General features: G+C 37.3%; 2 protein-coding genes across 6 annotated transcripts; both read left to right on the top strand.

Moving 5' to 3' along the window:
* The first annotated feature begins 909 nt into the window (after positions 1–909).
* LOC137014752 (GTPase IMAP family member 9-like) lies at positions 910–10,966 on the top strand. Of its 5 annotated transcripts, XR_010893894.1 has the most exons (5): positions 910–982; positions 1,075–1,131; positions 10,024–10,074; positions 10,335–10,649; positions 10,818–10,966. XR_010893894.1 is itself a non-coding variant. In XM_067379266.1 (3 exons), the coding sequence occupies exons 1-3, from the start codon at positions 970–972 to the stop codon at positions 6,515–6,517; spliced, it is 900 nt and encodes a 299-aa protein (XP_067235367.1). In that variant the 5' UTR covers positions 917–969; the 3' UTR covers positions 6,518–8,151. The 5 variants fall into 5 exon arrangements, 2 of the variants coding, with proteins under 2 accessions (XP_067235367.1, XP_067235373.1); XR_010893892.1 differs by having other exon boundaries at positions 10,335–10,966; XM_067379266.1 differs by lacking the exons at positions 10,024–10,074; positions 10,335–10,649; positions 10,818–10,966 and adding an exon at positions 5,688–8,151 and having other exon boundaries at positions 917–982.
* A 1,670-nt stretch (positions 10,967–12,636) lies between these two features.
* LOC137014782 (uncharacterized) lies at positions 12,637–25,902 on the top strand. The gene is made up of 10 exons (XM_067379306.1): positions 12,637–12,676; positions 12,795–13,522; positions 16,788–16,933; positions 21,360–21,488; positions 22,427–22,561; positions 22,748–22,772; positions 23,869–23,919; positions 24,076–24,163; positions 24,364–24,417; positions 24,550–25,902. Exons 3-10 carry the CDS (start codon positions 16,808–16,810, stop codon positions 24,650–24,652), a joined length of 711 nt encoding a protein of 236 aa, XP_067235407.1. The 5' UTR covers positions 12,637–12,676; positions 12,795–13,522; positions 16,788–16,807; the 3' UTR covers positions 24,653–25,902.
* Positions 25,903–26,729: the final 827 nt, after the last annotated feature.

Here is a 26,729-nt window from a genome sequence, read left to right as displayed (position 1 = left end):
GAGAGGAACACTCAACATTCTGAACCTCTTGGACTAAGAATTCGGAGCAATTTAAATACAAAACTAAATTTATAGCATCAGTTAAGGAAACATAATCGTTAGGTTCAATAAAGCGAATAGTGTTCTCATCCAGTCCATCCAAAAACAGGTCGATCAACTGAGCATCCGACCAATCTGTCAAATAAGCGAGCTCTACGAACTCCTCCACATACCTCTCCAGCGAACGACCCACCTGTAGGAGCCCGATGAGTAGATCGCCAGCAGTTAGAGGTGTTGGAGGAGCAGGAGCCAGGGAGCTGGTCAAAGTCTCCATCCTTGGTTGTGAAAATCCGGGTCAGTTTAAGGTCCGTTCTTCTTTTATGGGTGGCTGGTAGACAGATGAGGCAGATCACGGATTTCCACAATCATATACGACTTTAATATAAACAAGGGCAAGAAACACAGACAGACACCTTAACAAAACAGAGAACGGACGAGGAGTGAAGGGAGTGAGTGCAATATATAGGAGTGCTGACAATAGAGTCCTGGTGCAGGTGATGAGTGATGATGAGGAGCTGACGAGGGAAGTGAGTGCAGGTGTGGAGAACAGGAGGATCATGGGATATGGAGTCCAGGGAAACAAGGGATCCGTAACATATATATATATATATATATATATATATATATATATATATATATATATATATAAATTGCCACATACACTGTATTAGTTTTAGTATACCAGTTGGGTTTGTGTACAAAAGGGAAGTACACATACACAGTTTCAGTTCAATCATGATTGGTTTATTCTTACCATATCTCCTTTTATGGACATTAAGGGAGTTTCTACTAAAGCAAGAAACTCCACCCTCCACTCTGCTCCACCCTGTTGTTATAAACTTGACTTTCAACAGTAAGATAGGGCAGATCATTTACAGTGAAGCTTATACACAACATTCACAACTAAGAAATATCCAAAATAATTCAGAAATGACTGATACGGGTAAGTAATTTATTGACAGTATTTTTTTTAAGTGCAATTACATGCAATAAGTATTAACTTTAATCAAGATGTTTTGTTTTGTTTTTCCACAGAGGCATTACTGTCAAGTGACAATTTCAATGTGTTCTATAACTCACATATCGCATTGAGTAAGTGACTTAATTTCCCCCTATTTATTGATTTATTTATTTATTTATTCTGAAAGTGATACTAACAAGTGTAATGATTCTAAGAGGTATTGTTAGGTTTTCATTGTACAATATTATTTACAAGAAATATGTAGACTCTGTATAACACTTTATGAATTTCATTAAAAGGTGGTATTTGATTCCTAGGCTGGTTATCAGTCAGAAGTTTACTGACAGTTCAATTTAAAATGGAAATATTTTCAATATTGCGACGTGGCATTTTTTCTTTATCACCAATTGCTCACAAAATGATGGACACTGATTCACATATCATCCGCGTAATCCTGTGATAATAAAATTAAGTCAATTATTAAATAAATGCAAAAATAAACGAGTAACAAGCAAACTTAACCCTCTACTGCACACATGTTGATGGCACATGAAAATATATATATATATATAGTCCACATCATTTTTTGGTTCATTTGGGAAATAAAACAATTGCCCCTCCCCCCACATCAAAATATTTTTTCGTTGCCTCAGGGCAATGTTGTGCAACAATGGTACAGAATTATAGTGAAAATTATCACAAGAAAATGCTCAGAGAGCAATGCAAAATCTTTTTGGCTTTTTTTTTATATTTTTTTAAATGTGGAGAAATCATTAAGTAAAAAGGGAAAAACACTTGAAAGACATTGATATATTGCATTTGTTACATGCATAAGTCTGTATCATGTAGTGTGTAATGTCATATAATCTACTTCATATTATAAGATTTCACTCTGTACGAAAGTTCAAAACTTCAAAAAGCAGTTCTTCTCTGCTGTGAAATAGTGGTGTATGTTACTTTTTTTTTTCACTTTGGGTGTTGCACACCCAGGAAACCTGCAACTTCCCTTCTTAACACATTATTGCCAATGTAAGATATTGTCCAAAACATCATTGAAAAGTACCCCTTATCGCACAAAGTTGCCCTGAGGTGACAAAAAGAAAAACTGAATTTCTTTATAAAACCTGACAAAAGGCTTCTCTACACCTTCATACACACACATATTTTTAATGTACAGTTCATGTCATTTTAAATAAGATTACTAAAGCAAATATTCTTTCCTTCTTCTTACACCATCATGTGACCATGTGTCAGAACAGGATGTCCCACCTTTAAATGGTGCTTGATAGTGAGTCCCACACCGTTCTTTGGTACTTTCTCGACCTTTCTAATTGGTTGTAATCATTTAAAAAACAAACAAAAAAAAAACAAACAAACAAACAAAAAAACACAAGGCTTAAGAAACTTTCCGTTAAGTGAAAAGGAAATATATTTAAATTGTGATTTTTTTAAACACACTTAATGTATTAAAATTATACTATACTAAGTGCATATTAAATGTATTATTTTGAAAAAAAAAAAAAAAAACTTTAAGGTCCAGTTCCACAGACAGGGCTTAGACTAAGCCAGGATTAGGCTTTTAAAACGTGCTTAAGCCTTGTCTGTGACAAAGTGTATTTCAAGATGTACTTAAATTCATTTTTAAGCTATTTGCAATATATTACATGAATTGAAACTGTGTTAAAATTGAACCACTTTAAGTACATTTAGTGTAGTTTAAGTGTATTTCTTTAAATACATTTAAAATTACAGTTAGATTATATTTGAAGCATAATTTTTATGTGATAAAGCAGCATTTAATCTTTTGACCAAAATTCATTAAAAAATAACATTTCAGTTATACCTGTATTACTGAAAAGTACAGAATTCAATGAATAAATTAGAATTACAATGCAATTTTTTGAAAAAAAAGTCACTGAAAAATAAAGTTCAGAAGTGAATATTAGCTTACGTTTTTTTTTTTTTTTTTTTTTTACAAATGTTTAAAAAGAAAAAAAAGAAATAGAAGAGTATAAATGTCACATCTTCATTTTTCGTAGAGTTTATTAGAAACGCTACCTGTCTGATATGCAACGAAAAAGTCGCCGTTCTAAGGGGCAATTCACATTTCACGTCACATAAGCTTTCTCCTTCTTGCCCTCCCGTGGCATCTGTCATTGCTAAGCAACCATGAGCTGCACTCTAATAACAAGATGTTTTCATCTCGTCGCGGCATAGGCGCGCCTGGAAAAACGAGCTTCTGTTATGAGGGCGCTTGCTTAAATTACAGTAAAGCCTCGATTACAGTAAAGAGCGGGAGTTTACACAGGGTGATTATTTTGACTTTATTTTGTATTTGAGCTGCGCGTCTTGGACGCGGCATATGTCAAAAATAGGCTTGGCGCCTATCTTTAGCGAAGCGGCGCAGGGAGCCGTCGAAGAAGAGTGTGTAAAGAACGATTCAAAAATAAGACGAGTAAACTCAAAAGCATACTTTCTCTATCGTTTTGTTGATACCTGTTCTTGGTGTATCTAATGAACTATGTTGCAATGGTGGATGCACTATTTTTCTTCTCCGATCCTGCCCAGCGAGTGTCCCGTTGATGACACGATGTCTGGTCAAAGTATAGAAAAAATTGTACTGCGCATGTGTCGAACTCAGTCATCTGCGCGCATCCGTGGTTTAGTATACTTTGAAAGATGCGCGTACGCGACTGCACTGGAGGGCACGGAAAGTGAAGTATACCCGGGGCTTAAGCCTCGTTTACACTGCACACTTGTGCGGCGCGTTACGGCTCCGGCAAGGTTTTGTTCCGTCCTCTATACACTTCAGACGCGTGCAGTGTAAACAAGGCTTAACAGCACTCATGCAACCAATAAACGTTACTGATGCTCAAACAGCATCTTGGGCAAATGTGGCTCAGCTGTGTGAGCAGAAGCGCTGCAGGTGTCTGGAAAGAAAATAGAATAGTGTACAAATGTATTCAGGGATTGCAATTGTTCAGTACAGTGTTGTTCAGTGCAAGATTTTGATGTTATTTAAGCTAAAATAAAGTATGGGAAAATACTTCCACTAACTGTTAAAAACTAATACTGTATGTAACAATGATAGAGACACTGCTGTTTACATTTTTTGTTAAGTATGGCAAAAAAAAATATTTTAGAAATGAAATTTGAAGTAAATGAGAAATAATGCAAAGGAAAGTAGTTTTTCATAAATTTTGCATTTTTTTTGTGCTTGAATGTTAAAATGGCCCTCCTATGAGGTGTTAATCACACCAACGGCCCCCAGCCAATTTGAGCTTGAGACCCCTGATTTAAATCATAAAAGAACATTAAACACTAACAGATCTCTCAAGATCTCAGCAGAGGAGGATTAAACACACAAACAGCATTACCAGCTTCAATTATTACTAACCAGATTGATTTTATTTCTGTCAGATGTCTACAGAAGTTCTTATTGAGAATTAACAGAAGTTGGGATGTTGATGATTTATTGAAAATAATAATAGCAACCATTATGATGATCAGTGTTTGCTTTAGTTGAGTTCTTAACCCTTGACTTCTTAGCTTTAGATCTCTTTTATAGATGCCATCAATGCTTTTACCTTTCTAGATGTAATTACCGAAATCAAAACAGTCCATAAACTATAAATCCTCACGAAAATTTCAGTCAAGCCAGCTCTTGTGTCAACATGAGAAATCAGCCTCCTTACCTAAAAGTGTCAGATTTCTCAATTTATGAATGGACGGTTTGGCTTGATTGATTTATATACCATCAACCTGTCCCAAAATTTTAGCACGCTTTGATCGATTGTTTGGAGATTGCGTGTTTCTCCATTCGAGAGCGCATTTCCTCTTCTTCACATCTGCGACAAAACAGTTGATTATTTACAAACGAAAGCTCACAGGGACCCCTGCTGACCCCCCTGTCCCCCGTGTGAACGGCGCCTGTCAGTGAGGTAACAACGCTTCATTTCCACAGGTCATGTGACAGCCTCATTTCAAGCAATGCTCCAGAACACTGTTTCAGATCACTAGAGTGTTGAAAACTCGAGACGCGTGTCGACACTGAGTGTCAAACTACCCATCCATAATTACAGGCACTTATAATAAAATATTGAAAATGCATTCAATGAAGTAACACACTTTTGATCAGTGATAAACCATGAGATGAGAACACTTCAAATGCCATTTTTTCGATAACAAATGTATTTTACAAACACAGTAGCATCAGTCAGACATAAACTAAAGCTAAAAGGTCAAGGGTCAAGAGCTCAACTAAAGCAAACATTGATCTCCATAACGGTAACTATTATTTTTAGTAAAACATCAACATCTAAACCTCTGTTAATTCTCAAAAAGAACCATTTAATATATTGATCATAAATATATGGAAATATATTTTTGTTCCTCAAGGGACATAAGTTGATACTCTTCAGAAACAGCTGTTTTTGTTTTTATTATTGTTTTAGTATTATGAGAAATTGCTTTTCTTGTTTGTAAGAAATATATGTTAAACTGAATTATTTAGATCCTACATTCTATTTAAAGAATTATTTCAAAGCACTGTATTGTTTTTTATGCATATTGGTTATTTACAAATTATCCAAATAAGACCTAACTTACCCAAACAGCATTGTCAACTTTCTACATGCTATTAGGAACAAATCCAATTTGAAATATAATGATAGTTGTCCATTTGCAGCATCTGAGGTCAGGATGATTCTGGTGGGTAAGACTGGAACAGGAAAGAGTGCGACAGGAAACACCATCCTGGGACAGGAAGTGTTTTATTCAGAAATTTCACCTAAAGAGGTCATAACAGAGTGCAGTAAACAATGTGCACCGCAAGGAGGAAGAATCATCTCTGTAATTGACATGCCAGGTTTTTGTGGATCATTGACTAAAGAAGACATGAAGGCAAATATAAATCAGTGTGTTGATCTGTCAGTTCCTGGTCCTCATGTGTTCCTGCTGGTGATCAATCTGGGTGTGAGATATACAGCAGAGGAGGTGAACACGGTCAAACTGATTCAGGAGAACTTTGGAGGAGATGCTGTGCGCTACACCATCGTTCTGTTCACTCACGCCGATCAGCTGAAACGTAAAACTCTGCAACAGTATGTGGGAGAATGTCAGCCTCTAAAGAGTCTTACTGACAGCTGCGGGGGCAGATATCACGCATTCAACAATGAAGACATGATGAATCGCACTCAGGTCGCTGAACTGATGGAGAAGATTGACAGAATGATAGAAGAAAACGGAGGAAACCATTACACTAATGAAATGTTTAAAGAAGCTCAGAAAAAGATTAAAATAAAAGAGATGAAAAAAAAGGCAGTTGATGTTGCACTGGGTGTTGGATCAGCTGTAGGAACAGGAACAGCAATAGCAGGTGGTGTCGTCTTGGGAGTAACAGAGGTTGTGGCTTTACCTGCTGTTTTAATTGCAGCTGGTGCTGCAGCTGGAGTGGGAATGGGTGTGAAACTTGCTGTGAACAAGGTCAAGGACCACAGAGAGAAAAAGAACAATTAGGCTAAAAATAGCAACCTCTTTTCAACATGTACTACGACATTGCATTTATAGTGAGTACAGCGCACCATATTTGCGCGTGATTGAGAAGTGCGCGGTCTTGCAACCCACCAGCTGAGAAACATTTACGTAAGCTATAGCTATATAATGTTCGCTGTTCACTGTTGTTCTGCTGAAGCTCATTTGGCACCAGTGTCGTTTCCGCGCGCATTTGATTAAATTGGAGTGCACGTCTGAAAAGTCTCCCGTTTTTTGTGGTCTTAAAGAAACGGTTCTGCGTTTAAATAAACGCAATTCTTGTCAACAACAACAACAAAAAAGTAGACAGAAATAGCAATTGTGAGCGGGGTGGCCAAGCTTAGGCCAAGGGTGGCCACGGCCACCCCTGGCCACCCCCTGGCTCCGCCCCTGCTCACTTGGGTCGCAAATGGGTGCTAATAATGGGGCAGAGGTGGGCTATACACAAAAACCTTATGGAGCCCACATAGGTGATCACACTGGACACACAAATGGCCTCAATATGGTTTTATTGTGGGATCACAGTGGGTGGAAATTGGGCCCCATTTATTAATTTCTTTAAGGACTTCAGAGGGTGAAGTAAAAAAAAAGTTAAAAACCAACTGTCTTAAATTGGCTAAGTGCCATTTAAGCTTATAAACTAATATTTATAATATGAACATGTTAAATATGAGCCCAATAGAAATTATTTATTGAAGTAAAATCAACTGAATTAAAATAATTAAAACTAGAAACACCAAGTGAACTTAAATCTCTTGCAGATAACTGCTAGCTAACAACAGCACACATGCATGTGCGATTGAAATCAGCTAAGAGATTTTCACTGGATCAGCAACTACACAGTTACTGCCATTCAAATGAAGCATTGTGCTGTATAACAGCAGTGTTTTTTTCAATGGTGACCCACAAAACTCAGACAACAGAAACCCTTTAAATCCCAACAGGACATTAAACGCTAACAGATCTCTACTATACCATTATGTGCAAAAACACATAAAATAACACTTCAGTTCAGCATTTACTCTCCTTTTATTAAATTCACATACCTTTTTTTTTGCTACTAAATGAAATGAACTTTAACCCTTTTAACCACACAGGAACATATTGTAGTGTCCACACAACAAAGAGTAAAAATAACATTGACATAGTATTACAAGTGAGATAAATAAGTAAATATGTAAGTGATGATCATTAGTGATGAACACCTGCTGTTAACAAGCAGAATCACTGAAGAAAAGAGGAACATTTTTTTTAGACATTGATGTTTGCTTTAGTTGGGCTCTCGATCCTCAACGTTGTTACATTCTGCTAAAAACCCCTAGACACTCGTAGGACGTGAAAATATACATTGAGCCCATTAAAGTGCCCACTCTGATCCCATGCCCAGATGACGCCCAGATAAAACTCATGTGGGGCCCACATGGACATGCTGGTTGGAGAAATACCCAGATCTACATTACTTCAGCTATTGTTAAAGATTTGTTTTTGTTGCTTAAACTGGGGCTTTGTATTCTGTAAAAAAAAAAAAAAAAAAAAAAACTGTTCTGTAAAAAAGGGAATCATTTATTACAGTTATCCCATTATTATACATTATCTGCAACATAAATGTAGATATAATATTTCCAGCTATTGTATTATTTAACTTCTTTTCATTTTGAATTGTTATGAGCATTACTTTCCTGTTTGTTTGTTTTTTTTTTTGTAATTAATAAATAGGCATTTAAACTCTGAATTTGTACACGTCTTGTTGATGTGAGCCACACCCTGCTTCATTAGGAAATGCAACTATTCTATTCTACTTGTATCTCTTCTGCTTATAAAGAATAATAATGACAACACAACTGAGATTTGAAGATAAAGAAAAAAGAGATGTTTGACTTGTAGAGAAGAAAAGTGATAGCTTTAGACATATTGAGAGGAAGAGACATGCTTGATAACTTGTTTGTGTGTAAACAGCGAAAAAGAGTTATGAGCGATAACTATTTATGAAAAGCAACTGCAAAAGAGAGATATTGGAGGAAAATACATGTTTGATAACAGTGAAAAATGTCTTATGCGAAAGAGTCCCAGGACTTTAATATAAATAAGATATTATCACTAACATGCAGACAGAAATGGTAAAAACATTTATAGGAATGATAAAACGTCTTTTCAACACAGTCTACATTTGAATTCGACCGATTCGACTCTTGCTTTGGAGTTTCAGAATGATCATAGCATCATTTCAGATGCGATGAGTCCGAAGATTATTCTAGTTATGAATTAATTATTCTGTCTTTTTTTAATGCACGTTTTATCCCTAATAAATTTACTATACGTTTCTTCTCTAAATATTTTTCCATCACGTTTTATGTGCATTTTATTTCGTTGAATAAAGAGTATCCACCCCAACGAGTGTACGAGTTACATTTATTCACATCTTGTGCAGTATCTTCAAATGTGCAGACGTAGTCGTTTTTTCAGAAAACCAATATGACTCATTTAAAATTCTGTACATTACTGCATGCATAAGTTTTCAGAAAGCGAATGGTCAAATATAATAGATCATCGCTAAGACATGGCATTGACCATTTATGGTCCATTTAGATTCTTAATGATTTTCAGTACATTTAACATAGATAGACTATAGAAAGTTATTGACAACATTATTTCTATTATACTTCATTTTTCTGAACATGTACACGGGTTCTCTCTCGCGCACAGATGCGCGTGCGAGCCTTTGAAAGTATTTAGCTGCAGAAAGACGCGTTCGGCGTGTGCGCTGCGCACTATCTAGTGGACTTCTGTTTTCAAGCACTCAATTCACTCTGTTGTACAGCATGGGCTGTTGTACAGTACACACACATTGTCCGTGCCATCACAAAAATTGGGCTGCACGTGAATGGGTAGTGCGGTCGTCCGCGAACACTCCTAATGACGAAAATTTCACGGTGTGCGGACGCCCTAAGTATAGCCTACTTTGGGGTAGGCCGTATCGGGCCCCCAATCCGCCCGGGCCCATATGCACGTGCATACCTTGCATGCCCAGACGCTACGCCACTGCTCACCATCGTCCCGCCCCTTCAATCAAACGAAGATATGCAGAAATATTCATTTAGATTAGGCCTATTTTTTTAATTTTTTTTTCAGAAACTCATTGAATATTAAATTATAGTATTATAGTAAACGTCGTCACCATCGTCCCGCCCCTTCAATCAAACGAAGATTCGCGATTTTATCTCATGCAGGCGCCATATGCAGAAATATTCATTTAGATTAGGCCTATTTTTTTTTAATTTTTTTTTCAGAAACTCATTGAATATTAAATTATAGTATTATAGTAAACGTCGTCACCATCGTCCCGCCCCTTCAATCAAACGAAGATTCGCGATTTTATCTCATGCAGGCGCCATATGCAGAAATATTCATTTAGATTAGGTCTACTTATTTAGATTTTTTTTTTTTTTTTCATAAACTCATTGAATATAACTTAAGCTACTCTTTATCTCTAGTGGGGACGAATGTCGCTACTACATCTTTTACGCACTGAGGATCAATAATAGGTGATTGCTTTTACAGTTTAACTCTAAACTATCCCCGACGGGGAAAGAAAAATGCTTGCAGAAGCTTCATTAATTCAATGTGAAAAAAATTATGCTAGTTATAATAATTATATATCTGTCTGATTTATTTAATCTGCTCTCTGCTTTTGTTTTTTGGCTTGTGTTTAATCTTACACGCTTTTTTGTTTGTTTGTTTATTTGTTTATAATAAATGAATGAATGAATAAATAAAAAGTTCATTTACTCCTTCACTGCTTCAGGAACCACCCACTCCCGCTTGGAAATCAATCAAATGTTTAAAAATCCCAGGATGTCTTTCGAAAACAGTAGGGGTTTGGCCAGGCCAGATTTGCCCATTGGTCTCTGTCCATCATGGCCTCCTAATCATCCCCATATTCTGACTGGCTTCATCACTCCTTCTCCTCTCCACCAATCAGCTGCTGTGTGAAGGGCATTCTGGCTCAATATGGCTGCCGTCACATCATCCAGGTGATGCTGCACATTGGTGGTGGTTGAGGAGATTCCCCCTTCAACATGTAAAGTGTTTTGAGTGTCCAGAAAAGTGCTATATAAATGTAAGGAATTATTATTATTATTATTATTATTACTATTAACATTAGGAGTCATGCAAACATTACTGTTAGTGCTGAATGAATACTAATGTGTGGTCAGGTTTTGCCTTTCATTTGTCACTCTCACTATGAAACTCACTGGATCTTTTATCAGCTCATTTCTGCCCCCAGGAGCACAGTGATGGAAACTACAAACAACAACATCAAAACATTACTATTATTAACTATTATTATTCGCATTTCTGTGTTTTTATCATAAACATAGAATAAGCTGTTTTCACAATATGAGGGATTGAGGTACAGATTATGAGTTAATTACAATTTTAGGGTGGCTGTAGGCTAAAAAGGCCTTGCAATTAATATGTTTATTGCCAAGCAAATCCATAATGTGCATAGGCTACTACATTTAGTGTTTTAATAAACATTTATGTTTTTTGCTGTTCTGAACTGCATGTATATGCATACTATGTATGAGTATTATGAAATTAAAATTGTCATAAGAAATTGTGTTGGTTCATATGTGTTTCAACTTTAGAGAACTAGAGAGTTACAGACATGAGTGTGACATTTTGAAGATCAGAGCTTCATCAAATACACCAGAAGAGATTCAGTTCCTCATACAAGTGTCTGTCAGATGATCAAAACAACATATTTCTGAACATATGCCTCATTGATAAAGCTCAAAATGATTGATGTATCTTATAGTTTATCACTAATCTAAACAGCTTAATCTCTATCATGAACTGAAAAAGATCTTTGATAAGGACATTAATGACAGACTGTTGATAAAATATGACTGAAGTGTGTGTTTGTTAAAGCTCAGTGCTGGAATCAGACGATGGAGGAAAGTGTGAGAAATAAACAGATGTGTGAATCAAATCTCTCAGACCTGTCAATCTGATTCATATTGATTCATATTCATATGATTCACTCCACACAAATACTGTCAACATCATGAATTTATTGACCTTGTCAAGTGTCCTTTCACACTTGTTTAATATTTACTCGTATTATGAGAAACTTTGATTTGACTTTAGAAACCTGAAGATCTCTATAGCAGATTTTCATTCTCTGACAGTATTTCAGTCTTTAATAATAATAATTTCTGACTGACACTGAGACACACAGATCTCTGTGAAGCTGCTTTGAGATATGAAGCAGTCGATCAAGTTCCCATTATTGAGTAAATGGATTTCCACGGACACATCTGCTCCTCCTTCAGCGTCTCCTCATAACCTCTTCCAGCGCTGGTTTTCAGCAGGTGTTTCGTTCCTCCTGCTGCTGTTACTGTGTCTCCACACAGAAGAACAAATATAATCAAGGTCAGGACATTCATTTATCTGTCTTGCTGCTTCCTCCGACTGTTAAATTGTTGACTGTGGTGACGGGACAGTGTTACAGCCCTGCCCCTTTTTCCTTTGATTTTTTTTCTGTTGTGAGATTGCAGGGACAGAGGCTCCTCCTTGATGGGCGGGACTCCAGTGCTGATCATGGGCTGCACCTGTGGCACTCCTATTTAAGAGGCTCATGGATTTGAGCTCACTCTCTCATTTTTGTTTTTGTGTCTTTGTTTGAAGAGTGGGTTGATACTTTAGTGTTCTCATTTGTTTCCTCAACTCCACAAACCCCATTCCCAACAGTTATTTGATTTGTTGTTTCTTTTATTATTCTTTAACATTTTGACCCTAGACATTATTTGATTAACTTGAAATTATTTTTTCTTTATTGAAACCTATTTTGTTAAGTGTCCTCTTTATGTTGTGACTTTGAGCCGGGTCATAACAGACAGTCTTCCTGAAAACTTCAGACTCGGACTGCAGAGGAACCTATCTTCTGGTGGATTGATTTGGGATTTACACCGATATCCTCAGTCAAGTTTCTCCAGTTTCTCAGTCCTGGTGTGTGTTGATGTTGTTTTCTGAGTGTCCAGCAGGAGGCGCCAGATATCCATTATTGAGATTTTTAGTGTCAGTGATTCGATCACGTGGAACCGAAAGTGAAAGTCCATCTGAACAGCAGCTCCACTCCTGGTGAGATCATATTTCCTCTGTTTTATGCACTTACGTTTCTTTTTAGATCAAATAAATCATTAAGTAGAGGCTTGGTTTAGTTTTTATGTTCTGAATGTGTTTGTTTTCATCTTTATAGGCTCGTCGTGGTCAGATTCAGTGAAAATGGCCGTGAGATGTGAAACACTGATCAAGAAACTGTCTGAGATCCGCTCCAGTCCAGATGATCCAGCGATCCGGATTCTTCTGATGGACAGAAACGCTCATCTGCAAACACTGTACTGGGAGAAAATGGATTTATTATGATGAACAATCGTGAAGCTGGCGTATCTTAGGACTGATTCTGATCTAATGTACTCGACTCCGGAACCGATGCTTGTGGATCGAGTCACTGATGAAGATGAAAGAAAACTGCACCTCACACTTTGAAACTCCTGATCTTCAATGGGATTGAGTAGCAGAGGAACAGAAGGACCAGAACTTTCACAGTAATCGGTTCGACACCTTACACTGAATGTAACGGGACTGGAATATAGTGGACTGGACCGAGGAGGCGCTCGATCTCTGCTTGTGTTCATTATACAGGATCATGTCAGACACACACCTGGAGAACATCTGGAAGTCGCCGTGGCGAGCTGAAATGGCATATTTCATTATGAACCTGCGAACTGGTAGACAACAATGGCCTCCGCGTGCGCGTGATCCTGAAGCATTCTGCTTTCAGAAGTGTGCGTCCTCGATGCGCGCGTCCGCGGAACCTGAAGCGGGATGAAAGCGGCGTTACGTCACACGTCTGGGATAAATGGCTCGTGCAAAAACAGACAGACAGGATTCCTGCACTTACTTTGAGGGAGGACCCGATTTAAGGTATGAAATATATATATTTTTTAAATACATTTAATTACGGTTGACCGTGAACCGTTTTTTGTAAGTTTTTTATGATTAGCATGGTTATAGTTATTAATTTGAATCAATTTTTTTTATTATTATTATTATCTGGGGAGGATTTAGGCTGATGAATGAGGAATTTCAGAAAGGACAAACATAACAGAAATAGAAACTTCACTTGTCAGTTTAATCTAATGAAAGTATAACTAAAAAAAAATGTTTTTATCGTTGCTGTTTGAATGACGATTCAACTTCAGACACATAACTGTAAAAATACGATCACAATAAGCGATGAAATAGAAAAAAAATGAACTAACATTTAAGAAACAGAGCTAACATAGACAGAATTACAGTAAAATATGTCGAGTTTAAATCTTGAAGAAGTATGATTAGTTTAAGACCCCAAAACAACGAGTGTATGAGTGAATTTATTAGTCAAGAGTGCGTTTTTATTTTGATGAAAATCGCCGCCTCCCTTTGCGCGCTCCCGCTACTACGACTCTCTTCTGCTGCTATCTTTCTATAAAGGCAGGAACACACCAAGCCGATGGTCGGCCGTCGGGCAGTTTTTCTTCGTCGGCCGACTAAGTTTTCTCAGTGTGTTCCGCACCGTCGGCTGAAGTTGGTCCTCGTCGGCTTTTTTTCGGCCGATTCGACATGTTGAATCGGCGTTGGAGCTCGTCGGTCCGTCGGGCCATCTGATCATTCTGATTGGCTGTTCAGCTACTGTTCGGAAAGGCGTTTCATCTCACGCAGGCGCAGAACTGACGTGCTGCTTGGCCGTCGGCTGTTTAGCGTCGGTTTGGTGTGTCAGGGCAACTTTGGACACTTTAGTCCACTGAGACACTCTTGGGCCATGATAGACCTCAAGAAGGGTTTTTACTTATTACAACACAGAGAAATATGAGAATGGAATGCCTAAAATAGTCTAACAGACAACAAAGGCAACAAAATAAAGGCTGCATATTGCAATTTATTTAGATTTTAACCAGCAAGCTAGTTAATCCAATTAACATACTTCATTTCCATTTTGTGCATACAGTGGAAAATGGCATACTTAAATTATTTTAATTCATGAATGCTAGATTATAGTCCTAGTCATGGTCTCTTTCAAAAGACATTTAGGGCACTTTTTGGTGAATTAAAAGCAAGCAGTGATGTACCTGACATTAAAACAACATTACAGAAACTTACATTTATTTTGAAGAAAATAAAGTCAAATTAAATAAGCAGTTAACTCAAGCAAAATCGTTCACAGTGTCAGTGTTTCAATTTAAGATCTTTAAAAAAAAAAAAAAAAAACTATTTTTAAAATACTGTATAAACATCACGGGCAATTTTATTTTATTCTAACATTTTAATCAGTTCGATAATCGATCAGTACTAAAATTTTTAATTGTCAGTATTTGCTTAATATATGAGTGTAGGAGCACACGATAGTCACAAGAGGGCGAGAAAAAATAAACTTGTGTGGCGCACCCCAGTCTTTTTTGACCCTAGTCATTTTGTGCCCTAATAGGCAACTGCCTATGTCGCCTATGCCACAGGCCGGTGTGGTGCCGAATTCCTACCCTGAATTCCCTACTTCCTCAATTTATTACCCCCCTAGTATTGGTAGGTTTAGGATTAGCTGTGGGGAGGGGTTAGGAATAGGGGTGGGGTTAGGATGAGGCAATCAGATAGCGACTTAAACGAGGGAGGTAATAATTTGGCAGGGAGTCAAAATTCGGCACAACACCTGCCCTAAGCAGCTTTACAGAAAAAAACATTGCAGAACTAATGTCTTATTTTTCATGAGGTCCTCCTTGATCAGTTATTTCAAGATTTATTGAAGAATAAGAGCCTGGTTTCTGCAAAGATGTTCTTTCTCTTCTTATATTTTTCACTAAATGTTAAAGATAAAGGTATTGATAAAGTTGATTTTGTAAAGCGCTTTATTCAATCCTGCCAGACATCTATCAGTTCATCCAGCAGTGTGTTGTTCCCCGATAACAACCGCTGAAAACAGATAACACAGGCTCATCCGGGTAACTGAAGTCAGCAGTGCTATACGCCTGATAGGTGTTCTTCATCAAAGTTTTGTGTTAGGTGAGCTAATAAAATATTAAAACTCTGTCAAATCCATATTTTGTGTTCAGTTTTTTAATTATGTCATCCAGTAGTGTCGTGGATCTCTCTCTCTCGTTTCATACAAAAGCAGCTGCTGACATTTTGCACTATTGTTTTGTACACTGTTGGATTATAAGAAAACAAACGGGCTCGATTTCAGGTATGATTTTTAAAAGGTTTAATCTCAGATCAATATCTCTTATCCCCATAACTATCCATGTGGTGAAATGTTGTTTAATAAGTGGTGTGACTGTACCGTCTCCCTTAAATGTCCGTCTAGTTTGAACTTGCCGCACTAGCAACTGCTCTCTCCGCGGAAGCTTTGCGTTTAAAGAGCTAATAAAATATTTAGACTCAGATCAGAATTTCGTGTCTAATTATTTACTCATGTGGCAAGTAGCCGTGTAATTATTGGGATAATGTACATCCAGCCGGTTGTTATTGCAGAATAAACCCCCTTCAGGCTGATGCAAGTCCTGATCACCCTGTGGAGTTTATTCTGAGATAACAATTGGCTGGATGTACATTATCCCTTACTGCTACAGTCTTCTTGATGTAGTTAATCCACTTAAAGGTTTAGTTCACTTGAAAATTAATGAAAATTAGCCCAAGCTTTACTCGCCCTCAAGCCATCCTAGGTGTATATGACTTTTTTGATGAACAGAATCTGAGATATATTAAAAAATATCCTGACACATCCGAGCTTTATAATGGCAGTGAGTGTGACCAAAGAGTATGAGCTGAAGAAAGTGTCTCCATCCACATTCATACATCATAAACGTGCTCCACACGGCTCCGGGGGTTAATAAAGGACTTCTGAAGCGAAGCGATGAGTTTGTGTAAAAAAATATTATGAAGTAAAATATCTAGCGTCTGCTAGACCGCCTTCAAGATGAGTTTTCTGCTCGTATAGCATACTGTGTCTGTGTCCACTGAAAATTGGATCAGCTTGGACAAAGAATTTTTGCACATTGCAGTCGATGCCCCAAATGTCAATGTAATGATAAATTATAGAAGGTGATTCTCTTAACATTTTCACTGTTAAATTACCCTTTCCAGAAATGTTTATTCCGAGAAAACCCTTGTAATGCAATAGAAATATAATGTAGTAATCTGTTCTGTTATTTTAAAACAGGTTCTTCATTGAGTTGAAAGATGCACAACATCAACATGACGTGTGGAGAGATTCAGTCCTCAGTGGGGTTTGTGTACGTGGTTCTGCCTGTGATTCTGAATCAAACACTCAATGATCCTGACTGTGAGCAGAGCTGGTATACAGAGGTGACTGTTACACACACACACACACACACACACACCAACACCCGGCCCAGCACCGAGGGAGGGATGGATCGAGGTTGTTCTTTAACTTCCTTTTCTAAGTGCATTTCACACAAACTCTAAGCGTGTGCAAAAGCGAGGATATATAGCAGCAAATCAAACTTAATTGGACCCACTTTATATTAAGTGACCTTAACTACTGTGTACTTACATTAAAATTAATCATTTGATACAATGCACTTATTGTGTACATACATGTTTTTACATTGTACTTATATTTTAAAACACCTGCATGTAATTACATCTGTAATTAATTTCTGTAATTACATTTATAATTAAACTGTTGACCCATTCCTTACTTACCCCATACCCTTAAACCTACCCATACCACCAAAGCTTTCCCTAACCTTACCCGTACCCCACCTCAATAGCAGCAAAAGTGTTTTGCAATTGAATATGAACCCAATAAGTACATTGTACTTATTTTTGATGTAAGTACATAGTAGTTAAGGCCACTTGATTAATGAAACAGAAGATCAGAGGGCCAGGCCAACAACTCCAGCAGGGCAGAGAGAGAGAGAGTCAGTCCAGGCAGAGTTCGCTATATCAGAATCAGTCAGAACAGCGAACAGTCCAAAGGTGAGAGCAGGTGCGGAGAGAGAGAGAGAGAGAGAGACAGAGAGAACAATGAGCAATCCAGGACCATAGACAGTGCAGAAAGAGTCAAACCAAGAAGCAATCCATATATGCCGAAAGGAGATGCGTGAAAGTTTAAGGCAGTAATTTGGTAAGCACAGCACAAGACACTGATATATGTGAAAAATCAAAACAAGACTTTATTGAACTACTCTAATACACACAAACTAATCTAACGAGTTGATCGAGTCAATGAAGTTCAGTGAAGGTTCTTGCAGGGAAGTTGATGGGTTTTAGTGAGCTCTTGAAGAGGTCTCATGTGCAGGCAGGATGATGGTCGGTCCGCACAAGTCAAGGCAATGCTAAAATACATGACATTTGTTTTTAAACAGGTCTGTTAGCTCCACCCTTCCGAGTGTTTTAACCAATCAGATATGGTTTGGTAAGAACTTTGGTGGTCTGAGTGTGACTGGTTAAACGTGGTTTCAAATGTGAATCTACGTCACCGTTGATTTAATGACTGTCACTCTTAATGTGTATTATTGAGGACAACATTCTCCAAAACTATGATTTCACAGACATTATCAAGGACTTTCACAGTCAATGTTGATGCTGGGAAATCTGAGGATAGTATTTTTCTGAAGAACAGTGATCAGTTTAACTCACTCATGAACACTCATAACAAAACAGTTTGTCACAATAACAACATCAGTTTACGTCATTCACAGATATCACTTCCCTTTCCTGCAGCTCTGCGAATGTGTGTGTTCAATAAAGACAATATGATTATGATTGTGTGACTTTGATCAGATGACATTTCCTGACAATTAATGCAGAAAACCAGTGAATTCCAAAGATCATCACAATATTAAGCATAACTCTCAGTTTTTATGGGTATAAATAGCAACACCTATAATAGCAGACAGAGCACAATACCTTGCTAACCGTTTAGCCCTTTTTTGGGCATCCCAAGCTGTTGAAGCCCCTTTACTACCAGCCTGTGTGTATGTCCTAAGCTGCCAAATATGAAAACAAGAAATCGAGCCCGATAACCTATCTCTGAAATGATGTTTAAAAGTGGTTGGTATTCAACAGCTTTACTCATAAAGGCTTCCTCCATACTGGAGTCAAAAGTGCAAGCAACCTCCGAAATGAACACTTCTCTAGACTCCTCATTAACCACAACAACATCAGGTGTATTAGCCGACAGATGTGAGAAAGTTTCAAAGTTACTATTGCAATACTGAAACATATATAGTTTGTTCATCCTTCGCTAACTATCAGTAGAGCTGGTGAATGATGGTGTAAAGCCCAAGTATACTTTACAAATGCTGATACTATACAAAGTATAAGCCCAATTTTTGAGACCGCAGAGGGTGCGCGTACAACAGCGCATGCGCAAGTGACTCGAGTGCTTGAAAATCCACTAGACAGCGCTCACGTTTAATATAAAGGCTACTTTGTTAGGCTCGCGCGCCCAACTGTGCGCGAGATGGAGCGGAATTATTTTTACACATCTGTCCTGATACAGCTTTGTTTAATTTGATCTTCTTGATTAAAAACTCCAGCACATGGTGGAGTTGACCAATGACGTTCTTTAAAGTTGCTTCTGATAAAATAAATTGAGAAATAATGTCACACTGCATTTAGTGCAAGTATTCAAGTATTGTGGATCTGATGGGTCAGTCATGGAGTCACTTTAAACAGCCCGTGTTGTTATGACGATGATCAAGAATATTTTCAGTAAGATTAAAATAGCTAGCTGACTAGATCATGTGAAACCAGGAAACAGTGTAAAGTGAAAGCATAACACGATCACAGTCACACACAGCGCTCCTCTCTTCTCATTGGCTATCAGTTTATTACGTTATTTCTCGTGTGTCTCTTCTCATTGGTTATCAGCTTATTACGCAATGTTTCTCGTGTGTTTGGGTTCCCCTCTCTTTGCCCATATTGGCTCATATACCAAACAAGCGGTGCAAGAGGAATTTCTTTCTGCTCTTATCAACTTTGTCCCAGCAGTTCGCTTAAGGTATGACACATGTTCAGTAGCTGATATCCGTTTTAATAGGCAACAGTTTCATTGTCAACTGTTTTATGACTTGTTATATTGTCAAATGATTATATTCCTGAAGTTCACGTGTAAAATGTTTTCGTGTGCCTTCTTTGACTCGATGCGGCTCTGATTATGCGCAATATTTAACTCCTCTGTCAGAAAATCATGGTTTTTATTAGAGTAATATATGTGTCAGTATTTTTGTCTGCTGTAAACCAGGATCTGTAGATCTGTCCTTAAAATAATGACTTTAAATTTTTTAAAGCGCGAAGGACGTAAAAGTCTAAAATATCTTAAATGGTTCAAAACGTTTGTAATTTCCGTCTCCTCTCAAATAATTCATAATCTCGTGGTTTCGTGCAAATAAAATTGTATTATTTACATCAAAGTCTGGGCACAATATGCTTTACATTAAACGAAACGTATACACACTTTTATGCAAAAATGTTTTTTAAGTAAGTTTTTTTTTTTATTGTGATTTTTTTTTTTTATTGGGATCGGCAGATACCCGTGCCAACACTGACAGTGAAAGGGTTAACTCTCAGCGCTTTACCCGTGTGTGTGTGTGTGTGTGTGTGCAGCGTAAACTTTCGATTTACTTCAACCAATCACAGTGAAGTGTGTTCGCAGATTGTGTTTATGCGTTTCATTTCAAGCAGACGTCATAGAGCATATCATTTCCAGAAATGCTACGTAATTGTTGGACTTGATCCAGCGCTGCACATACTGATCGGTGTATGACATCAAAGTACCGCGAGAGCAAAAGCATACGGAGCGTCTGTTCTGTAATCACTCTCGCGGTACTTTGATGTCATACTACGATCGGTCTGTGCAGCGGCGCTTTAGGTCTCCCCTGTGCCAAAATGAAAACACGAGCTGAAGTCCAGCGTGTTTCCGGAAGAAAATATTTCAGTTTTCTGCTCTCGTTACTTATTTTGACTAAGGATCCATCGATTCAGTCTATTCAAATGGTGATACGATAGTCATGAAGTTATAAAGTTTTAGTAAAGTTATAACTTTAATATAAGTTTTTGCACTTTTATGCTCAGCATTAGTTTTTCACACTTTGATAGTTTTGCGCCATAAAGGATAGGATATTACAAGACTTAAGAATGGTTTAAATGGATTATGATATTTGGAAGTTAGTATGTAAATATTGTAATAACGGTGTGAATAAATAAATCGAGTTTCAGTCAGTCAGTGAGATCTGAGCTGATTTACTCACACATTGTTTTTCTGAAACATTTTACATTTTAACATCCTCGTTTCCTCCCAAACTAATTTTTCTACTGTATCCATTTTTTTTTTTTTTTTTTTTTTTTTTTTTTTTGCTGACTATTATGAAGGTTCTGTTTAAAATAATTAAGGTTTACTCATTTGTAGCACAAATGGATTTGTATTTTTATTGTTTGTTTGTTGTTGTTGTTGTTAAAGTTGTCCAGATTTTGCAGTAGAGATCTATACTTTCACTTTCATTATTTCATAGTTACAGCGCCCTCTTGTGTCAAACATATAAACGTACTTTAATCTAAAATGTGATGCTTTGTAAGGAAAAGATTAAAATTGAGGTTATTTGTTGAAAACATCATATTTTAAGAGTTATTTTCACTGGTTTAAATGGACATCACTACAGCTTTTCCACATTTGTGTAAATGTTTGTTCTTCAACACGTCATTCAATGTTAATATACTGCAGTCATTTGGTTCTTTGTTTAAAACATTTATCTTCTGTTTTCAGCACTGGAACATGAACACAATCAATAAAACATGTGGAGAGATTCAGACTGAAGAAGGGTTCGAATACAGACTTCTGTCTAATATACTGAATCAAACCAGTGATGACTGTGAGCAGAGCTGGTATTCAAAGGTGAGTGTGTGTTTCTGTCCTCAAACTACACCATGACACACACATATACTTGTATATGTGGATTACGGGGACTCTCCATAGGCGTAATGGTTTTTATACTGTAAAAACTGTACATTATATCTCCCTACACAACCCCTAAACCTATCCATCACAGGAAAATGTATGCGTTTTTGAATTTCAAAACACTCTTTAGTATGTTTTTTGATACAGGAACTGTCCTCATAAACCATGTTTACGTGCTGACGTGAATCACAGAGTGCTGATATTTGATATTGTGATACAACATTTTTTTTAGTGTGTTATCACTGTATTCTGTGTAGAGCATTATGACAGAGAGATCACCTGAGCGAGAATTTCCTGCATCTGATAAAAATCCTGCTTCAAGTCAATATCCATAATATCCATTACAAAAATCAGTTGGAAATCCGCAAAAGAATTTATCTTTGTCCTTTTAACAGTTAAGGGGATTTCACACAGCGCTAAAACAACTTCCTTGTTTAGTGTTATGACATTCGGTAATGGTGCTGGATTCGTTGGTTTTGCTATAACCACGTGATCTGCCTAAAAAATACTCTTAAAACTACATTCGTTATTTGCAAAAATATGGTGGATTTGCTCGACCGCCATGAGAGTCGCTGCAAGCGGAGTGACACAAACGCTGAAACGGTTCCAGTGCTAATAATAAAGTATTGTACAGCTGGAGACGGCTCTCAGCCAATCAGATTCAATGAGTGGGTTTATGGATAGTGTAGTGAAGGAGCATAGTATATTGAGTCATCATTTAGTCTCATATAAAACATCTTGTTTTTGTGCGGCCCAACTAATTTTACTATCTTTGTAAAGACATTCATTTCTAACCAAAACATTTCTGTCCTTAGACTACACCATCATACTCACTCAGATACATTACTTGATCCTCTTGTGTTTGATTTCTCCAGGACGGGCGTCTGTTAGCAGATCCATCAGATCCACACAAACTGATGTATCCTGTGACGTCTGTAAAATCTGATCGACTCGTCACATCTTACTGTGTGGATGAACTTCATCATGAGATTCAGTGTCATTTTAAAAGAGTAAATCAACTCAATCTCTCTCAACATTCATCTGTTTTCATATTTAAACACAGAAATGATGATCATGTTCTTTTGATTTAATTACGAATCATTAGAGCTGCAGTTCAACATGAACACAAACTCACACAGTAATGAATCCTTCATGAACACTAAACACTGCTCTGATGATTCTTTCTTTCATTTCAGATCACACATGAGACCGTGTTCAGAGGTGAGAGAGACAGAGAGAATCTTACTGTTTTTGGTCCATTAAAATTAAAGTCTTAAGAGGTTTGGAGTGACATGAAGGAGAGGAAATGATGACTGAGATTCACTTCTGATACACTTCAAACACATTCATTACTGTGAGAATCTGCCTCGACATTATTACAGACATTCATTAAAGAGACACACATATATGTCCTGATTCAGATCAGACTCTGTGTTGAAGTGAATCTGTCCTGATTCAGATCAAACTCTGTGTTGAAGTGAATCTGTCCTGATTCAGATCAGACTCTGTGTTGAAGAGAATCTGTCCTGATTCAGATCAAACTCTGTGTTGAAGTGAATCTGTCCTGATTCAGATCAAACTCTGTGTTGAAGTGAATCTGTCCTGATTCAGATCAAACTCTGTGTTGAAGAGAATCTGTCCTGATTCAGATCAAACTCTGTGTTGAAGAGAATCTGTCCTGATTCAGATCAAACTCTGTGTTGAAGTGAATCTGTCCTGATTCAGATCAAACTCTGTGTTGAAGTGAATCTGTCCTGATTCAGATCAGACTCTGTGTTGAAGAGAATCTGTCCTGATTCAGATCAAACTCTGTGTTGAAGTGAATCTGTCCTGATTCAGATCAAACTCTGTGTTGAAGTGAATCTGTCCTGATTCAGATCAAACTCTGTGTTGAAGAGAATCTGTCCTGATTCAGATCAAACTCTGTGTTGAAGTAAATCTGTCCTGATTCAGATCAAACTCAGTTGAAGTGAATCTGTCCTGATTCAGATCAAACTCTGTGTTGAAATAAATCTGTCCTGATTCAGATCAGACTCTGTGTTGAAGTGAATCTGTCCTGATTCAGATCAAACGCTGTGTTGAAGAGAATCTGTCCTGATTCAGATCAGACTCTGTGTTGAAGTGAATCTGTCCTGATTCAGATCAAACTCAGTTGAAGTGAATCTGTCCTGATTCAGATCAAACTCAGTTGAAGTGAATCTGTCCTGATTCAGATCAAACGCTGTGTTGAAATAAATCTGTCCTGATTCAGATCAGACTCTGTGTTGAAGTGAATCTTCTGTAAGTGAATCATGATGATTATGAATGTGTTTTTCAGTGTTTAATGACACAGACTCCAGCAGCGGATCGACGCAAACTCCAGATTCACGTGAGTTCAGATGATGAAAGATCACATATAAGAAACACCAAAGTTTAGAGAAAGAGAATAATTTTTTTTTAATATATAGTTGTTTCATTCAGATGATTGTATTTTGTTGTTGATTGTCTAGATCAGATCTGATTTTATTTTGTATGGCTTGTTTAGATCAGTTCTGGTGGATTTCTGCTCTTTTCTTTATCATGATTGTTCTTCTGCTCTTGATCTCTTTCATGCTGCGTAAAAGGATCTTCAGGTGAGTCACGAGTGATTCATTGTGTTTTGAAATAGTCATGGAAACTAAATTATGAGTCTGACTTTATAAGTGAAAATATTATTTATCATTTTACTTTATCAAACCATGGAATATCTGACATGAAGTCATATTTAATGAAGAAATCAGTGTAGAAAATATTTGAATATAACAGTATATAATCAGATTCAATCTGTTTTCAGCTGTGTTTCGAGAGCAGTGACACGAATCTTCCAGCACAGTGATTCAGAAAACAGGTGAGTGAATCAAACTGACAGAAAGAAAGACTTGAAGTGAGTTTGAATCACATGATCATTTCTGAATCAGATGGATGATGTTTTAAGTGTCAGTTCAGACTCTGTGAATGAATCTGAATGTGTTTCTCTCAGGGATCCTGAAGCTGGAGTCCAGATGAATCTCAGATCTGACGCTCCTGATTCACTGAATCAATCTGAATCTGAGCAGTTAAACGGCTCAGTGTCCAGAGCATGATCAGTGTGAATCAGCTCAGGTCATGATTCACTCGAACTCAGGGCTGAACGTCTTTGACATTATGAGCTTCTCAACTCTGTTCATTCCCTCATCTGTTAACGCCGCAACATTTTAAAGACTCGATCTGAGACCCTGCTGATCTTAGACACTCCCATAAATTCTGTTTTTAAATGATATATTCATCATTTCATCTTCATCAGTTGAAACACTTTCAAACATGTTATGGAGATTTTTATGGGCTCAGAGGCGTTAAAGCATTTGTTCTGTAAACTTACTGACAATGAGAGACACAGATCTCTATTGAAATAATGTGTACTGAGAAAATAATACAAATACATTCATGACACGGGAAACAGAATCCATTTCAACCATTTACAGTCAATCACATTTAAACCACTTTTTCACTCATTCTCATTTACCCATTTATACTATTTATATATTTTGTATTGTTGTATTTCTTGCTCTTGTAATGCTTTGTAAGTTGTCTAACCTTGTGATTTTGTTTGTCTTCATGAATGAGATGAAGGAGATCATCTCCCTCTTTAGGGTTTTATAAGATGACCTGTTATGAGTTTTGTTATAAATCTTGCTGTACATTATGCTGATCAGAGGAAGTCTGAGCAATAAACTCTGCTCATTTTTATTATCTCGTCGTCTCCTGCTTCCTATGTGAACAAGTCTGACTCTCTAACCATTGGGCCACAACTGACCCTTAGATTGAATAGAAAGAGACCTGAGACGAGACTAGACTAAAGGAGGTTTTGGTTACCAGACTAAACTGATTTTTTAGAATGAGATCTGAAAAGAGTAAAAAAAAAAACCCTTATTTTTTAATGGCACATTTGTTGCTACTTGGGTACATGCAGATTAAAATGTTTTTGTTTGCGTTCCTGAAATTTTTTCACTTTCATATTTTGACTTTGAACAGTCATCGTTCAATGCATTCTGATCACTTGGTGAAACCAAACACTGGTTTCTCTCCACAGTGTAATTGAGAGAAATATTGAAACATGCAGAGTCTGTAACCTACGGCACACGCACCAATGTTAGTCAAAGAGGGCGTTAGTTATGAGTCTGATTATTCACACAGTAAACCACAGTGACGCAAACACACACACACACACACACACACACACACACTGAGGATACAATAGGGTCAATCTCTGAATCTGTTATTCAGAGTCTGATTAAAACCTGAAAATACCCTGAAAACCTCAAAAACTGTTTTTCAGATTTTAAGATTCTGCACTTATTGTGTTACTAACATAAGCATGTTTGTGATTGATCATGTGCTGCTGTGGAAAAGCATGCAAGTGCTTTGTTTGTGAAAAATAAATGAATTGCTGAAGGTGACTTGTGGCTGCTTTCTTCAGGAAGGAGGACGGTTTGGTCAGCTACAGCAATATTTGCCCAAAAACATTATTGAACCGTTCCAGTCTGTATTCAGATCCGGACACCACACAGACACTGACAAATGACCTTCTTACTTCTGCTGATACGAGTGTTTGGAACATTTAAGTCCTGCTAGACATCAGTGCTGCTTTTGACACCATATGTCCCATCATCCTCCTTGATAGGTTGTGTGCTTTGTCAGTCATCTCTGGGTTGTGTTTAAATGGTTTAAATATTATCTCACTGATCGTTTTCAGCATGTTTGCCTGGGAAAAAACAAATGAGTTCAGCAGGGCGTCCCACAGGGGTCAGTACTTGGACCCATTTTGTTTTGCATCTATATGTTGCCTCTTGGTGACATCATTAGAAAGTATGGTCTGGGGTTTCACTGTTATGCTGATAATGAAACGCACGTGAAGTTCACAAAATAAATAACAGAATAGCATCCAAATACATCGCCAATATGGAAACGTTTGGATTTGTGCCGAATAAATTCACTTTAATTGCTTTAGCCTAAATTAATTCATTTAGGCTTGGTTGTACTTACATTTTTAAAATTCTTGTTCTGCTCTGAAAATCGTTAAATTAAAAACAGATTTTTTTGTGTGTGGAGTAAAAGGGTAAGTAAAATAGCTGTTTTTAGTGTTTATAGTGTTTGCACATTGTAACATTTTGCTTCATTCAC

Source organism: Chanodichthys erythropterus, chromosome 3 (assembly GCF_024489055.1).
Source record: "Chanodichthys erythropterus isolate Z2021 chromosome 3, ASM2448905v1, whole genome shotgun sequence".
Lineage (NCBI taxonomy): Eukaryota > Metazoa > Chordata > Actinopteri > Cypriniformes > Xenocyprididae > Chanodichthys > Chanodichthys erythropterus.
Note: the sequence above shows the minus strand (reverse complement) of the source record. Positions and strands in the feature narration are given on the sequence as shown.

What these genes read in the sequence shown, in the direction of transcription:
- LOC137014752 (XM_067379266.1), top strand. An exon ending in TAACTCACATATCGCATTGA is followed by an intron (nt 1,132 to 5,687) that starts GTAAGTGACTTA and finishes GTCCATTTGCAG; the next exon opens with CATCTGAGGTCAGGATGATT.
- LOC137014782 (XM_067379306.1), top strand. Translation starts at nt 16,808, where the DNA reads ATGCACAACATCAACATGACGTGTGGAGAGATTCAGTCCTCAGTGGGG. An exon ending in AGCAGAGCTGGTATACAGAG is followed by an intron (nt 16,934 to 21,359) that starts GTGACTGTTACA and finishes TTCTGTTTTCAG; the next exon opens with CACTGGAACATGAACACAAT. An exon ending in AGCAGAGCTGGTATTCAAAG is followed by an intron (nt 21,489 to 22,426) that starts GTGAGTGTGTGT and finishes TGATTTCTCCAG; the next exon opens with GACGGGCGTCTGTTAGCAGA.